Raw genomic sequence first — 17,639 nt, 5'->3', positions numbered from 1 at the left:
GCTGCAATGTGTACTCGAACGGCCATTCTATGCCGAACAGACACACAAACTATTCAATGGCTCATATATGCTAGAAGAAGCGTACGTATTTTGATTTCCGACTTGTTTGCCCGGTGAATGCAATGTGTAAATCACACAATATGTGTGCACATTTCGAAGAAGAGTAAACCATTCTGGTGCACACGTGATCGGTATTTTCCCGTATATACGAATTTCAAAAATTCAAAATGGTAATAAATCATTTGGAAATTTCATTTATGAACACATTTGCAAAATTGTTTTTGTTTACAACAAAATCGAAAATTTATGATCGACAACAATTGCAGCGGCGCTATGCATTCGATTGGCCACTTCGAAATTTAATGATAGTTGATTTTGTTTCATTTGAATTTTATGAAAGCGAGTCTGACTGTACAAATGCCGTGTTTATCTTCTTTTTTTGCAAACAATTTTGCCTCGGAGCATACATTTATTTGAATTATTTTTGGATTGTTTGATCTTTCGCCAAGCAAAATAAAAACCGCAATTATTTTATGCGATGCTTGAAAATCCGTTTTCAATCCAAATGTTGTATTATCAAATTTAATGGCCGAAAAAAACAAACAAATCGAGATGGAAAGTATTTGTTGAAAATGTTGAACAAACATGATTTGAATTTGGAGCGATTGTGCGCAGCTGGAAGCATCAAACATGAAAAGCTGTGTCGTGGGGGAAAAGAATGGCCAACACAAAATAAACGAAACGTTCATTCGCCTCTACCCGCAATACAGTGTGAATTCGCTGGCGCGACAACAAAACAATTTCATTAATTCAATGTAGAACTAATTAAATTTGCATACATTTTTGCTATTTTTCGCCTCACCACTGCCAACTCATGCAACTGTATCGCTGGCTACTGTAAGCCATACACTAGATCCATTCAAATTTATACAATAGCCTCATTTAACAGCAGTTGTTTGTTTTAAAGTTTTCCGAGCGTGCGGATGATTTTAAATATTTGCGCATATTTATGGGCAGATACGTAGCAGTTCTCTCTCTCTCCATGTCCCACTCCTTTGCTCGCTAACTTTACAACACTTTAGCCAATTATCACCCAGGCACTATGACTATTTAATCATTGAAATGCATCCACATAAAAAATATCAAAATCCATCGGTGGCGGAAGTTTGTAATAGCATAATCATGGAAAAAGTTTCATTTCGGCCAACCTCAATGTGGGATACATCATCCACTTTTCTATTTGTCACATTCGCTTGACAGACGGTTGACTCTCATTATACTTCAACACAATCGAAACACATTATGGCGCATCATTTGCATAACACTTGCTATTACAAGTTGTCTTATAAAATATGCACAATTTTAATGGATTATATGCAAAAAATGTTTGATAAAATGCAATTATTTCAATTTCAGTTTTTCTTCATCGATCTACATTTTTGGTGAATTTAACTATTTTCAATTATTTTGATGTTATATCATTTTTGACATACAATACAATAAAAACTTGTTTGTCAAATCTTTCTTATCTTTGACCACTTCTAGTTTTCGAAAGGTAATAAAAACAAATATTTACTCCAACTAAAAAATGAATAACATTGCATTATAGTGAGTCAACGAATTTTTCCCATAAAAAAATATGCGATAAGAAAAACTATGGAAATTCCATTTTAAATATTTTAAATGGTTAATATTTCTTAGTCTATCTTAATTTCTACACAATTTTAATATAAATATAGCCTTCAAATGGATTCAAAACCAGTTCAATTGAAGTTTGTTGTCTTTACAAAAAATTACTTTTGCAAAACTAACAGAAAAATGGCCAATCCTTGGATTTTGATTGTTTGTGTTTCAATTCTTTTTACTCAATCGCAAGCGTTGGAATCCAAAACTCAGAGAAATATTTCACTGCAAAATACATATCCCCTACATAAATTACAAAACGAAAATCACATTGCTTATCGACAATTGTTGGATGTATTCCAGATGCATAACAAATCTGATCAATTCTTTGAAGATAGCGAATACAAATTTGGAGAACGAATTGATGGTAAGTATAATTAATATTAAATGTGAAATAACACAATGTATTGTAAATCGTTTTACTACAGGTGATGTTCTTGTTGCCATTCAGATGGAAGCAATCGAATATAAAAATAAACGTGACGTTGAAGTATTAGTTGCTTATCCTACAACTGCAAATGGTGACTTTTACGTTTCTTTTGTCAACATTTTTGTTACTCAAGTAAGAAAGAGTAGTAATGCAAAGATGTGATTGAATCAAGTTGAATCCAATGTATTTGAACAGGATAATGAAGATGGGAATGCCAGCATAACTAAGGGCGGAATTCATCAAACAGAAATTGCGACTAGAATTAAAGCACAGAATACCAAATTTATCGTGTACTTCGTAGAAATCTTTGGATACTTGAAACCAAGCATACAATAAATGGTTTTTATTTTGATTTTCATAAAGCAACGTATTTCATACCCTTGTGGAAAATTACTGACTGACTAGTCAGTTAACTAATTTGGGACGTTTTTGGCTAAAACCAACTGAGATTGAAGTTGTTTTAAGTTGTTTTGGCTGATTTTTCAGTCAATCCTAGTAGAGAAAAATACAACTTAATTCAACTTCAATCACAGTTGACTATATAGACACAAACCTCCCAAATTAGTCATCTGTTTAAAATGACATACATAGACGACTAAAGTCGGCTAGGTAGACGACTTCAGTTAACAAAATTCCAATTTCAGTCGATTTTAGCTAACCAGTCAGTCAGTCACTTTTTTTCCACACGTAAAAGGTAGTACATGCAATATTAATCTGTTTCTGTTCATTCACTATAAAATCAATAAATTCGCAAATGAGAAAATTAAGTCAACTTTTTATTCCTTAAATAGTCTTGTGTATAGATGTGTAACAGTCATATGAAACGATCCTCACTTTATTGCGAATTAAGTTATAAACTAAATTTAGAATATACACTTTTTGATTTTGCCATGTGTGTTTGCCAGGAGCAAACATTAAACTATTCGCACGTGTACATCATACAATACTTATACTTATTACTTTATATTAAACAATGTTTGATATTATAAAATGTTAATCCATTCACAATGTAATAAATTCCAAATTATCTATGTCATAATTAACAACCGGAGATTGAATTTTGTTAGCATTATGTGAGGTAGTCTTTATCATAAAGAGAATAAACGTATAATATTTTCACGATTTGGATGATGTATCTTTGCAACAGCTTAATAGAACAATCTCAAAAGATAGCACTTGGTTAGGAGGTTGGAAATTGAAATCAGTCATAAAACGGAGAAATTATTTTTTTAGAGGAACAAACTATTTATTATTAATTTTTTACATAAATAATATGGCTTGTTGTTTGCTCATTTAATATCGTGCTTGATTTTGGTTTGGTTGTAGACACACATTACTGGACAATGCGGCATGTGTTTGGAAGTATGACTTGGGTGAATGTTTGTTCACCGCCTTGACATTGAACAGGAACTGTCATTTGTGTTTTATTTCCGCAGTCTTTGGTTGCGACACATTGATTGTAAGCGTTAAAGGCTTGACCTTCTGGGCACCGGCAACTGGCAGCGCAAGATGTGCTGAAGTTTTGGGCATCTAATGAAAGTACATCACCACAGCTGCGATAAGACCATTTGGAGCAATCGGCATACACTTGACCAGCTGGACACCTTACATCTGAAACTAATCAATTTGAATTTATATTAATGTTGGTCACAATGTTAAATAAAATGTAAATTTTACTTGAAAATGTGCATTCACTTGCATATGCGGCGTATGCTGAATTCTTTATGATTTCGAATTGTGCATCATTACTAACTGAATACAAGTCTAACATACAAGCATCATAATAAGCCGAAATATTAGCGGTGCAGCCAGAGAAGCTTTCGTTCTTCAAATAAGAACAAGCTACAAGTGCCTTCTGCTTGCGTTCTGGATGTTCTGCGCAAGTATCGACTGGAGAACCAGACCATTGTGATGTACTGCACACTTCTTTAACGCACCATGAGTTTCCAACGTTAGTAGCATTTTGAGTTAAACCTTCTGGTGTTTGCAAGTCATTTGTTTGGTCTCCATCGTAAAGTCCGCACATTCCACTGGTTCGGCGGACATAAGAAACAGGTGCATTGATTGTTACCCAAAGTAAATTGGCTTTCCATGATTTACATGTTACTTTCAACCTATCTGAGAATGTAGCCGATACGACGTTTGTGTCCTCTCTGCGAAGACGAAGATGGCCATTCAAAAGTGTGAGCGGAAGATTCGACGCTCTATCGACGCCATTAACCACAATACTGGCTTGCGAATCAGTGTTGAAATCAATTGATACCGATTGTCCAGAGTATTTTGCGTTAAGTGTTGCTCTTGCCACGCACGATATTGAGTCTTCAGCACCCTCCCCTGCAGTTAATAATATGCAAAAAGAATGTAATTAAAGTTAGTCCGGACCAAAGATTAGTGCAATTAAAATGATAAGGTACTTACACAAGCAAGGTCCGTGGTGAGTAATAACATCAACGTCTTGAAGGGAATCATTCACTTTCAACATATGGTACGATTCTTTGCCCAAGTGGTTATAAAACGTTCCATCAAATGTTTTATAGTGAAGGTCGCCCCAAACTTTACATTCTCCAGGGCATTGCTTGTTGCTGCATGCAAATTGACCATTATCACATGTACATGTGTTGCAATCTTTTTCAATTTTACTTCCGGCAGCGTATTGTACACCGTTGTAAATACATGCATTAGTTTTGCATTCTGTGACTGAAATACAATTGTTGTTAGCGTCGAAAGCTTGACCTTCTGGACAACGGCAACTGGCATCGCAAGATGTAATGAAATTTTGCGCATACGACGAAAAAACATCACCACAGCTACGGTAAGACCATTTGGAACAATCAGCGTATACTTGACCAGCTGGGCACGTTGCATCTAGAAATATTTATTTTTTAATGTTTTGATTACATTTGATGTTAAAAAGTAAAACTTACTTATATAGGTTTGGCCATTAGCATTGCTGCATTCCCTTACGTAAGTGTCGTATAAGCAATATCTCTAAATCCATTGAATGCCTCTTCATTCTGTGCTGCGCACAAGTCAATTAAACAACTCTCGTAATTCCCTGTCGCATCAACGGGACATTCAGCGAATATTTCGCTCTTCAAATAAGAACACGCTTCTACTGCTTTCGCTTTGCGTTCTGGATACATCGCACACGTATCAGGTGCATCACCAACAAACGTTGAATTATCGCATATTTCTGTAACACGCCATGAGGTTCCAAAAATAGCGGCATTGTTTTGGACTATACCTTCAGCTGTAATCAAGTCATTTGTCTGGTCTCCATCGGTGGTTCCAAGCAGTCCTCTCGTTCGGCCGACATAAGAAATAGGTGCTTTGACAGTTATTGAACTTTCATAATATCCTTTGGATACCCATGTTACTTTCAAACCATCTGAGAATGTAGCTGATAAGACGTTTGAGTCTTCTTTACGAATGTAAATTTTGCCACCCAAAACAGCGATTGGAAGATTTGATGTTCTATCGACTCCATTAACTTCAACGCTGGATTGCGAATCATTTTTGAAAACAATTGATGTTGATCGACCGAAGTATTTTGCATTAAGTGTAAGCCCTGCCAAACACGATGCATTTGGTACACTTGGATCTGCGAAATCTATTTTGACGTGAAAAATCCAGAATTTGTTTAGAAAATGATTCAAGATAGAAATTTTTGAAAATAAACATTAACAGAGAAATGAAAGGAGAAATACTTACAAACGCAAGATGTATGGTGTGAAATTATATCGATCTCTTGTCCAACGATATCATCTACTTTGAACAAATGGTAAGAGCACTGGCCCATATAAGCATAGGAAAGACCATCAAATGTTTTGCAATGAGGATCTCCCGAGCATTGGCCAATGCAAGCTTTACTTGTGCAACTAAGATCACCGTCTGTTCCACATGTGCATTCATTATCACACTCTACCTTAAACTTCTGTCCAGTTGTATACTTTATGCCTTTGTATTCGCACATTGGATAACAATTGGCAGCGAAGTTTTGGTTCGGATCAATGGATATCCATTGACTATTTTCACATTTCATATCCAGTGTGGTATTTCCATCTTGCAATGTGTAGCCATCGTAACATGTGAAAGATGTAAAAGTGCCGTCGCTAGAAACATCAGCGTTCGTGTAACCTGGGTAGACATTATCACAATCGCTTATTGCGCTTTCGCATTGAGCTCCGGTGTAACCTTCCAAGCATACACAACTGCCCGGTGATAAGCAGTAACCATTTACACAAGCTGGATCACAAATTGCTGTGAATTTTTCAATTTATATGTAATTATTAGTTGTTTGTAAAGCCACAGCAAATGATAGACAATGATAATAGCCATTCAAATCAAAGACCTTTAAGCAAATTGAAATTGAAGCGACCAGATCTCTTTGACATAAGCAAAAGCATTTTGATATTTAATCTATTTTTTTGCCTCCCTCTGTACTAGTAAAATTTTAAAAGAACTTTTCTTACCTTCACATTTGCTAACACCGCTTTCCGAAATCCATTTGCCATTAATACAGTTGAACTCAGATGATGTTTGTCCATTTGAATCTTCAAATTCGTAGCCTGTTGTACAATTTACAGTACAGTGCGATCCACTGCAATCGAAGGTGGTATGTCTTATATTCGGCCAACGTGAACACGTACTTCTAGGAGCTGTGCTTCTATGTTCAGAAAAGAGTTGAAATAAAAACGTTAATGAAAAAAATCGAAAAAAAAATAAGTAAAAGTATTCACCTTTGTGCTGAGCCCAAGTGAACAAACAAAATCAAACCAATCAAGATCTTCAACATTTTTGTAATTTAAATGTTAGCAATTTTCACAAAGATAATTTCTTCTCTGATGTTTCTTGACTATTTGATGCAATCAGGAGAACTGGTAACATTTCCATCAAATCGGACCACTTTTATAGTAAAAATAACTGGAGATTATAGAACGAAGATTTATTGATAGCGCATTTTTATCTATTTTTACAACTATACGCAATTCATTGTTTATCTAATTTTGACTTCATGCTATATGTGTGGGTCATAAAACATACGGCACTTTTCCTGCCATGATGAATTAAGCTTTGGGTATAGGCAAACGATTCATTTGGTTGCCTAGGTGATAACCACCATAAGCTATAAGCTATGAAGTGATTAGCGATCTATTGAGAAAATGACCTAATTTAAAATGAAGTAAATTTCAAAGTTGACATTGAATAATGAGAAATTTTTTATTGCTTTTCCGTGTGTAACTTAAGACGATTATGCGTGTCGCTAAGTAGTGTTATCTCACTTTAATTCTCTCTGAGACCAAAAATTGCGTATGACGTGAGTTTTTCATTTTTTTACATTTTAAACCCTAGCAAATCGAAAAAGTAGTCCGAACCCTATGAACCCTCGTGAACACCTTTGAATATCCGTCTTGTGCAATTATTGATTCATTTTCCTTAGTTTTGTATAAAATAACTTTCGTTCGAGGTTTTTGAAATTAATCATATGTTATTACACACATCTTTTTATTGCAATGCAGGAAAATTGACGATTGCAGAAGGAATATTTGCGATCACTTATTTAATTGTCCCATTATTTAAAATTTATTTTCCATCGAATAATACCCTACCTAACAGTATCAAAATAAAATATATATTTAAAAGTTAAAGCTTTTAGTAAGGTTTTCGGAAAATTTTGTACGATTTTCTGGAAGTTTGGTACGTGTTTTGGTTTACTCATATTATTACAGATTTTTTAAATTCCAAGTATGAGCATTTTTTACTTCCTCATTCCTTTCAATTTTTTCGCCGAAATAGTGGTATAATTAGAACTAATAAAGTTTTTTTTTGATACTTTATAATATGTTCATAATGATATAAATAGCGAGAATGAAATGTTAATCTCCTCAAAAGGTTATAAAATGGAAAAGATCTGGCACGAAAGATACATGGCTTCAATAATCGGTTTCTATTTATAAAAACAGCTATTTGGTAGCAAATAAAATAGTAACAGTTTTTATGGCAACCTTTGATTATCTTGTAGCGCTGTTATAATATTTGATTATTACTAATCCTAAATCAACATGCGTACTTCAGCGAATACTTGAGCAAACATAATATTTTTATAATATTTGGTTTTCTGCGATTTGCTAAAATTATCCGTATGCGCATTTATCAGTAATTAAAATTGTATGAATTTCCTAGAAACAATCCGGTCGCATAATTACTATTATAAAATGTCACTTCAACTTATTTTTAAAACTGATATCTTTATTGTGAGAGAAAAACTCGTGATAAATGAAAACAAAAATGAGTTCTCTAATCAAATCGTATTTTTATTTTAGTTAAACAAATATTCTGATATAAATCTGTTTTCTTTTTTTAGAATTTGAGCTAATATTGTATCTGTTGACAAGTGACGGAAACATATCTTTATTTCTATATTTGAATGTTATTTAAATAAAATGTAAAAAGACGTTTTCAATAAAGAATCATATTTCATTATGATATAATTGAACGTATCGCCAAAAGAAAACAAAAAAAAATCAGAATACTGTCTTTATAATGGAAAATGAGACGAGGCTATTCAATTTGGCAAAAAATAAAGGCAAATTCGAATACGACACTCCATCCAAATAATTTAGAACAATATTTAGCACACTGCAATTTAATTGCGAACATAACCTTCATAACAAACTGTATGACGTATTAAATGAACTCAAACGAAATAGGTAACAAGTGGCATGCGCAAAACGGTTTGTCCAAACGAATTTATTTGTCTTACTCAAAGAATTTTTTCTAATAAAATAAATTTCTCAAAGGAACCAATGGAAGATTTTCTACGACAACATGTATGGAAAAAGGAGGGTAAACAATATGTTGATCTGTTTGATTTGGAATTAAGCGACGATAGAAGAGCTCAACTTAATTTTCACGTTGAATCGTACTATGCGAACCAATTTGACAAACATAACGATGATTCCGTACAACAACGAAGGCTTGGAAACGACATCGTTATGCCAGACTCTGCACTAGATTACTATAACGAAAGTTTACGATTCGCCGAAGAAAATTCTAGGCATGTCGGCATGGCGTATGCAAATAGAGCATCATGTTTTTATCGTTTGAATATGTTCAAGACAGCGTTACGGGACATTGAGTTTGCAAAAACCACACAGTTTCCCGAAAATTTGCTGCCAAAACTTGAACAGCTTGAAAGGGATATTATAGAGGCTTCACCGATGGAATACGGTGAACAAAAACCGGAAACATTGCCCACTCTGAGTTACATACCCAATGAGAAAATACCGTGTTTGGCCGATGTGGTAAAAATCAAATACGACTCAAAATTTGGACGGCATGTGATTTCTAAGTATAAACTTCCCGCAAATAAAGTCATTATGATTGAACAGGACTACTTAAAAACATTTGACGCTGCAAAGCCACGCTCGTGCACAACTTGCTTCGCCGAAGAAAGGAATTTTATTGCGTGCAAAGGATGTGCAGATGCAATGTTTTGCGATGATGATTGTGTGAAAAAAAGCCAAATACACAAATGGGAATGCAACACCTTCATCACAAACATTGACCATGAACTCAAAATCGTCATTCATTCGATTCTATTGGCTATCGACACATTCACAGTCGAGAAAGAGACAAATGTGAATGAACTCATGAAATTTGTTGCTGATATGTGGAACGAAAAACTAAAAAAACCAAAAAAAATGCCAAAATCAACGCATGATGCGGTGACAAAATATGAGTTCTTTTTTAAACTGGAATCGAACGCACCAATTCAATTCAAATTCGGTAAGAATTTTAATGCGCTTGAGCTTGTCTATATCATTTTTTCCCTACTGACGATGTTACCGAAAATTCAGGCAGCCTTTGATTCGGTAGATAAAAAACGGTTTCTAATGCATTTAATTAGTTATCATTGTCTTGTTATCAACATAAATTACTTCAGCACTCTGAATAATCTCTCTTTGGGCATCATTCAATCCTTATTCAATCATTCTTGTGATCCAAACCTCTCTCACCTCTACATTGCGAACCAGAGATTTTTTATCACACAGAAAAAGACGTACAGACATCGTCAATTTTTCATCAGTTACATCAATGCCAACCTCACCACTGCGCAACGCCAAAAGATGATTATGAAAAGTTGGGGATTTGAGTGCAAGTGTAAATTATGCAAAATATCAATAGGTCAAGAATTAGCCAATAGGTGCCGTAATGTCATGAATGTTTTAACCCATGATTTTTAAAAATAAATGTGGTACAATTTCTTTTTTCAATATTCATTCATTTGAAATATGATAACGTCTTAATAATAACAATTTAATCAAGATACAACAAAATAAATGTAAATGCAATTCAGCAGTATTGTAAACAAAAATGGGTTTGCGATCATTTCAATTGAAATAAAATGTATTTGATTTTGTTTGAGAATCTTTCAATGCGATGCTTTCAGTAGTCATTCATATCTGTGGTGCAAGCATTACGCACACAACAAAGCCGTTCTTTGTGTCATTTTAATTATTTAAAATCATGAAATGTCATGAATGTATTGGTAATGTCGCGCCAAAACTTTGACGTTTTGTATTTGAAGTTGAATGGTGTCAGTCGCCGCAAGACAATACCGTATTTATACGTACAATCGACATGTAGAACATTCTTATTCCATGAAATTTTGATAAAAATAAAAAAATAGTGACGACAAGATGGAATATTTGTGGAAGAAAGAAGCAAACGGCGATTACATTGATTTTTTTGCGAAAGTACGTGATGCCAGTATGTTTGGCATATGGGACAATTTGCTGACGGAAAACATCCAATGGTTAAGTGACTGTGAACAATTTCGTAAAAACAATCAAACGTCATTGGATTATTTTGATATTGGATATCGAAAATATGTGGTCGGCAATTTTAGTGGTGCTTTAATGAGTTACAATCAAAGTTTATGCTTTGCGATACCTGGTTCGGTGAACGAGAGCTTGGCATATGGAAATCGTTCAAAATGCTTCATCAAAATGAAATTGTATCGCGAAGCATTGACTGACATTAGGCTTGCATCGAGATTTCAACATTCAAAACGTGTGTCGAGACGATTAAATTCCCAACGAATCGAATGCGAGAAGCAACTTATGTTAGGTCTTCAGATTGTAAACGGTACGCCAAAGTTGGACTATCCATCGGACTGTAATTTTTCTGGCATGGCAAACGTACTGGAAATACGCAATAACAATGAGTTTGGTCGTCACATCGTCGCCAAATGTAACATTGATGCTGGAAAAGTGATTCTTGTGAACGATGTCTTCGCATCGGCTACGACAACGGCCAGTCAACTGTATTGCCGTAATTGCAATCGAACCGAACAAAATTTGGTTCCCTGTCCAAACTGCACACATACAATGTTTTGCTGTGGACAAAAAAGTATCCATCAATTGGAGTGTTGTACAATTTTTCATGTGATCGGTGATACCACCTTGAAGCTGTCAATTGAGACCATTCTGATGGCAATTGACATGTTCCCTTCGATAAAAGAGCTTAAAAAATATATCGAGAAGGTTCTAAAGGAAAATCATGTGCCGAAAATGGCCAAAGATCCAATGTCACGTTACGGATTGTTTTTGAAATTAACCCAATCATTTGAGTTTGAACGCATTTATTCATCCTATCAAGCGTACACGACACTCATGGCGCTACCAAAAGTAAATCGACTATTTAATTCGAAGGAAATGCAAACATTTTTAATGCATCTTACGTTGCATCATCACTCCATCATTCCGAAGAATTCATTTCACCATGAACGATTCAACAGGTACTTTTCATACATCGTTAAGTTTTTTTTCTTTATTCCGGCCGATGCATATTTTTTCCGGAGTTCATGTCAAAAGAAAGTAGAAATGAGATGCAACCTTAAACAATCTACCGAAAAAACATTTTTCAGAGACTGGATTTGGACTGACTATATCTATGATGTCATGTCGCTGATTAATCACTCATGCGTACCAAATGTATTCAACTTTTCGACATCCAATGAAATCGGCCACTGCGTCACCGTGAAATCAATTCAAGAAGGAGAACAAATTTTTATTAATTACGTGAGTAGCACGCCATTTTCAATGTCTGATTTAAATACTCAAAGTGTCGCCTTTATGTTTACTCCTCTCACTTTACCAGCTGGGCAATGAATGCAAAAAATCAAAAGATTCTCGTCGTAAGGCGCTGAAAATGTGGGGATTTGATTGTAAGTGTGTAAGGTGTGAAGCTCCACGCAGGCCAAGTCTACGATCAAATGATGACAACAAGAAAATAATCGTCGATCCATCATTCAAATATATCATGGAAAATTGCCAGAAAAGCTACTGCAGAGAAAGCAATTGCGATTTTGGAATTCGGCCGAAACTCAAGAGAGAATGTGTTCAAATTTTGCAGCGATTTGGCCATTTGGTTTTAACACCCGAAATAAATTTCGTTCGGCACTGCTTCACATTACATTGAAGTTGCATGCATGAAATCATTTTTTTTTATAATGAGCAGAGCTCATACCTGTCAATATTTTTCTTCACCCTTCATTCATAGTTTATCGATAGCATCATTGACAATAGAATTCTATTGGTTTTTAGAACCAACATTTTAAAAAATAATATCAACTAAAAAAAGGTCCAAAGTTAAAAACGCATGACCGGATCTATTATTCGTGAATTTATGAACATTTATCTTATAAAAAATAAGAGAACTGAAAGTTGTTAGAATTACCATATTAAGTATAGTTCAAGTACTTAGGTTTAAGTATAATTTACGAACAAAACTGTTTAAGAAAATAATGATGAAACTATTTCTCAAGTCGCATATGAGAGAAATGAATCTTTGGATTTTTAGACTGATTTTGAAAAAAAAAATATCCATTAAGGCACATTTTGACCAGAAATGATACATCACAGTAGATAGTAAAGTCACTTGGAACATTGTTCGATAAATTTAGCAGAAAAAATCTACAAAGTGACTAGATCATTATTATCAAAGAGAAAGACGATTTATCTAGTTTGTAAATCATTAAATTTTACTGAATGCATGTGAAAATTACATAAATATATTAATATTTAATACATCATAATGCTAATGGGCTATCAATTTGTTTTACATGAAAACTTAAGGTGTGAATTAACAATAATTTATTTGAAGATAACACAGATGAAAATGAATAAATAGAACGGCAACGTTTTTTTTCTTTAAATGATATTTACATTTTTGTAAACTTCATATGTTCGCTAGTATGCTCGGCTCATAATGTTTAAATCGATGGACTGATTTGCTTTATTTTAATCGATTATTAAATGTTTATAGAGTTAAGAAAAACCAATTCATCGAATCAACAATTCTATTTGAATTTTCGTCTATTCGTTCAAATGAAAATTCTCACTATTCTCTTCACATTTCAATCGTCATGTAGTTTTTCTTTATTGGGTCATATCGAAGCACATTCATAATTCATGGTGTATACATGATGATTGGGTCCATCACTACAAATGGATATTCCTTATAAATTCGCCGAACAACAAAGTGAAGCGATGACCAAAGATTTCCAATATGTTTATAAATCATTTTGCCTTGTCCATCGTCATTTTGATGTGGTTCCGCTTCAAAAAGAAAAGAAGACTCCGTAGAAAGGCCGAAAAGAATGTGAAATGCGTACCGAATAATAAGAAATGAAGATATGTTTTTCACAAAAAAAATCATCAATAAAAAGAGCCTAAAGATATGTGCTGATGATTCGTAAATGGAGTCAAGTTCAATGTGTTTAGGTCATTTATTAACATATACACTTTTCTGCCTGTTGTTTTTATCCTCGGTTCTTTTGGCATACATTTTTTCCCCAGAAATCATTTGAATGCTAAACGCATCGCGCGTGTTGAATGGAACACGCCTTAGGCCATTTGCCAAATGGCTAGATTTTGTTCTGAATACTATTTATATTTTATTGGCGAAATATTTATTTTCACCGTTAACATATTTCGTTTTTGGACAGGCCCACAAGGGGAAAATCATAAAAAAACCTAAAAGGAATAACAACAAATTCATAATTTACAAGTTAGAAATTCTCAAATAAGGATCAAACTTTCCTATACGTACAAAAATCAAATATTTTCTTTACAATTGAATTTCAAATTATTCAAAAAGATTAAATATTTTTATTATATATTTATAATACAGTATTTTGGTACTGGGGCGGCATAAAACAAGAGAACAATATTTTAAATAAAATATAACTGAATTTTCGTTATCATAATGAGTTTTGAAGCGAAGTAAAAATTAACTTATATTTTTCCCTTGTTGTCGTTCAATTATTGCATGCTTCACGTCATTCCATTTCAACATTAGGTTAAATTTAGTTTTGTTTTTTGGTTTGATTGGAAACGTTTTTCGTGCGACTGCAGCAATACATTAAAATGTTCAAACTTTGCGTGAGTAGAAATTTAAATATAACAATAATTGATATGAATGATATCAAAATGAATATTATAACATCAATTGAGTGATACGTGAACCAATACATATCAGTTGTGTTTGCCCTGCCAAGTTCAAAGCCACTTGTTGCAATGGTGTGTTCAACCCACCAGACGGCTGTTTCGAGTGGCGATCGCAATCGATTTCTGTGTTCGTACGAGACTTTCTGTGCCGCTTCAACAACTCTACAATAAAATATGAATCAATATTCAAGGTATTTCCACAGTATTTTGTAATTGTTCATTTACTTTGGATCTAATGCTTTTTGAACGATGTTATAAATATTATCGGCGGTGATTTTCAACAAGTCTATCTTGAATCCCATGCCACGTTGGTTGAGTGCCGCCGCATTCAAGTATTGGTCACCATAAAACGGTGTTACAATGGCTGGTTTACCACAATGAACTGTTTCTATTGTTCCCAAATTACCTCCATGTGACCAAAATACACGTACATTTGGATGACCTACGGTAGCATCAGTTTGGAGTAAAATTAAAACTTTGATATTGTAACTGGAATGTTCGTATTCGTCAATACTAAATTACATAAAATATCTTGTTGTGGTAGCCATGGCGTTACGTAAACATTCTTCGAAACCATATCTTGCATCGATGCATTTTCCCACTTCCAAATAACTTGCATTGATAGTTTTGCAAAACCTTTCACAAATTCGTGTTGAATATGCTCTGGGATTGATGAACTTCGAACATTTCCACCCCAACTGACAAGAAGAACACCATTTTCTGCATTGTCCAATACTTCTTTCAAATGCTACACATAAAAATTGACCATTCAATGTTATTGTATAATAATTCAAAATATTTTATCGACGCCAACTGACCTGTGGTATTGGTTTCGATGGTTTTATGTGCAAACCACCAATCTCAATCAATTGATTCGAATACGCCTTTGGACCGGCATATGAATAGTGCTGATTTACAAATGTCAAACTGATTCTTTTACCAATCTCAGCTACATCCGGAATATCATTGCCAAAACGTTTGTGAATCTCTTCGTTGTCACGCATCTGAATAAATCTATTGAGATGGAAAAAGTGATAAAACGTCATGTATTGGAATGCAATCTAAAATATCCGAAAGAAATTGTACTTGTAAATCAATTTCGTTGATTTAACGATCAACCAATTGATGGTTCGATCGTAAAAATTCATATCCCATGAAAAACCGGAAAATGCAAATGGTATGAATGCTGGAAAATGCGGTAAATTAATTTGATCATAGTAATACGATGGCAGAGCACACGTAGAAAATCCAATGAATGGCACATTTAATTTGTAAATAAGACCCAAAAAAACATCCGAAATAAATTGTTCAACTAAAACAATGTCAAATGGTTGATTTCGATGCATTGCCAAAATTTGATCGATTCGTGGTGATTTTAATGCCAATTCTCGTTCAATCTCAGCCAAATTATATAACTCCTTCATTTCAGCATGCATCGTAAATAAACTACGATCCAATGGCAACTATATCAATGAAACGCAAATAAGTATTTTTATTTTTATTCGTGCATGCACATATTTTCAATTACCATTGTATCGTATGTGATGGAACCATTGATAACGGGCATTTCAGTTAACAGTAATTCGTTATAGTTTTGGTGTGCATCTTTGACATGGGTGTAAGTCAAAACGGTCACATTGTGACCGCGTATAGCGAGCTCATTGAATAGAGGATAAAGTGAATAAAAATGACTCGGACCAGGATGATAGAACAGCACTAATATTCGTTCACAACTCACAAACGATGAATTGATTAAACCTATTGTTATTAAAATTCTGAATGCTACATTCATTTTTTGGTGTATTTCACTTTTTCCTATTTTTAAATGTATCACACAAAACAGCTGTGTTTTGCTCTTAAACAATTAGGTAAACGAATTAAAACCGATTTTACAATGACAATAATAATATTTTTGAAATTGCTCTGCGATCTGTTAACAATTGCATTCAAGCTACTACTAGCAACCGTTTGCCAAAGTAAACGATGACAATCGAAATATTCTTATCATTTCATATGCAATATAATTCAATTGGAATAAATTGAGTGACGTCAACAATCATCACATTTTGTTTATTTACACACATCAAAGTGTTGCAACAAAATAGGAGAGCACTGTGATTATTATATGAAAGTGCAGTCAACACTCATCTTGGAACAGTGCAAATTGAATTATCACAAACATTGAAATAGTAGATAGTTCTCAAGGTTGTATCTCTCACACATCACATTCCACACAATTTGCGTTGTTTTGATTATTTAATCATATATTATTGTGAAAATTTATTCAACAAATCAATATCGTGTTGTCTTTTTTTTAAATCTTATTTGATTTATGTTGATAACATTTTATTATTGTAAAAGAGTTGATTCATAATGATAACGCGATAAAATTGGGAATTTCAAAAATCCTTTTCGAAAAACTTGTTGAAAAAGAGAGAGTCACTCTTCTGAGAATTTTGAATATATCACGAAAAATTGTAAATAGACCAAGAGTTATCTCAATGAAAGTAAAAATCAACGAATAAAAAACAATGATGGTATTTGAACTCGGTGTGACGACTATGTGAAAATTGGTTGATTTTCGACACTAAGATTTTCGGTAAGAACGAAAAAAGTCAACGGAATATATGTGCTAATGAGTTTATAAAGCGGCTAAAATTGGATGTCGAGAGTGAAATCGACAAATATAGAACAATCAAGAAAAAATCTTTACAATGCAACTAAGGAGCTTGTTCTTTTGCATTGAGCGAATTGAATGGCGTCTCCACTGAATGAAATGACCACGTGCTTTTCTCCACTAAGAAAGCATGCATGTGTATTCGATACTGCATGGGAAACTGACGCCATTTTCGAAAATGATTCACTGAATAATTTCGATTTGCCATTCACATGTTTGAGCCTTGGACACTGCGAAAATGCGATAGTATGAGTGTGCCTTTGTCTTCGGTGTGTGAGCGAGAGAAAGTCATTGCAAAAAAAATAATAATTCGCATTTAGTAGTATAACCAAAT

General features: G+C 33.9%; 6 protein-coding genes across 7 annotated transcripts; 3 read left to right on the top strand and 3 right to left on the bottom strand.

The window, feature by feature from the left end:
- Positions 1-1,784: 1,784 nt before the first annotated feature.
- Positions 1,785-2,830, top strand: LOC116341343. The gene is made up of 3 exons (XM_031768336.1): positions 1,785-2,050; positions 2,112-2,245; positions 2,309-2,830. The coding sequence occupies exons 1-3, from the start codon at positions 1,819-1,821 to the stop codon at positions 2,447-2,449; spliced, it is 507 nt and encodes a 168-aa protein (XP_031624196.1). The 5' UTR covers positions 1,785-1,818; the 3' UTR covers positions 2,450-2,830.
- Positions 2,831-3,401: 571 nt separating this feature from the next.
- Positions 3,402-5,069, bottom strand: LOC116340559 (von Willebrand factor-like). The gene is made up of 4 exons (XM_031767112.1): positions 5,060-5,069; positions 4,532-4,978; positions 3,791-4,447; positions 3,402-3,730 (listed from the first exon to the last, which is right to left on the bottom strand). Exons 1-4 carry the CDS (start codon positions 5,067-5,069, stop codon positions 3,447-3,449), a joined length of 1,398 nt encoding a protein of 465 aa, XP_031622972.1. The 3' UTR covers positions 3,402-3,446.
- Positions 4,864-6,971, bottom strand: LOC116341182 (mucin-2-like). Its single transcript, XM_031768103.1, has 5 exons — positions 6,853-6,971; positions 6,586-6,779; positions 5,825-6,373; positions 5,038-5,723; positions 4,864-4,978 (listed from the first exon to the last, which is right to left on the bottom strand). Exons 1-4 carry the CDS (start codon positions 6,906-6,908, stop codon positions 5,074-5,076), a joined length of 1,449 nt encoding a protein of 482 aa, XP_031623963.1. The 5' UTR covers positions 6,909-6,971; the 3' UTR covers positions 4,864-4,978; positions 5,038-5,073.
- Positions 6,972-8,776: 1,805 nt separating this feature from the next.
- On the top strand, positions 8,777-10,442 carry LOC116341099 (SET domain and MYND-type zinc finger protein 6-like). Of its 2 annotated transcripts, none has more exons than XM_031767966.1 (2): positions 8,777-8,847; positions 8,914-10,442. In XM_031767966.1, the coding sequence occupies exons 1-2, from the start codon at positions 8,836-8,838 to the stop codon at positions 10,357-10,359; spliced, it is 1,458 nt and encodes a 485-aa protein (XP_031623826.1). In that variant the 5' UTR covers positions 8,777-8,835; the 3' UTR covers positions 10,360-10,442. The 2 variants fall into 2 exon arrangements, with proteins under 2 accessions (XP_031623826.1, XP_031623827.1); XM_031767967.1 differs by having other exon boundaries at positions 8,805-8,823.
- A 224-nt stretch (positions 10,443-10,666) lies between these two features.
- Positions 10,667-13,246, top strand: LOC116341058. The gene is made up of 3 exons (XM_031767912.1): positions 10,667-11,915; positions 12,045-12,198; positions 12,278-13,246. The coding sequence occupies exons 1-3, from the start codon at positions 10,816-10,818 to the stop codon at positions 12,596-12,598; spliced, it is 1,575 nt and encodes a 524-aa protein (XP_031623772.1). The 5' UTR covers positions 10,667-10,815; the 3' UTR covers positions 12,599-13,246.
- A 1,023-nt stretch (positions 13,247-14,269) lies between these two features.
- LOC116341057 (UDP-glucuronosyltransferase 2C1-like) lies at positions 14,270-16,624 on the bottom strand. Its single transcript, XM_031767911.1, has 6 exons — positions 16,157-16,624; positions 15,715-16,091; positions 15,447-15,642; positions 15,151-15,376; positions 14,854-15,070; positions 14,270-14,790 (listed from the first exon to the last, which is right to left on the bottom strand). Exons 1-6 carry the CDS (start codon positions 16,418-16,420, stop codon positions 14,487-14,489), a joined length of 1,584 nt encoding a protein of 527 aa, XP_031623771.1. The 5' UTR covers positions 16,421-16,624; the 3' UTR covers positions 14,270-14,486.
- Positions 16,625-17,639: the final 1,015 nt, after the last annotated feature.

This window comes from Contarinia nasturtii, unplaced genomic scaffold, assembly GCF_009176525.2.
Source record: "Contarinia nasturtii isolate CC-2019 unplaced genomic scaffold, AAFC_CNas_1.1 Cnas_scaffold_695, whole genome shotgun sequence".
Classification (NCBI taxonomy): Eukaryota; Metazoa; Arthropoda; class Insecta; order Diptera; family Cecidomyiidae; genus Contarinia; species Contarinia nasturtii.
The sequence above is the reverse complement of the archived record's forward strand: the minus strand, read 5'-3'. Positions and strand labels throughout refer to the sequence as shown.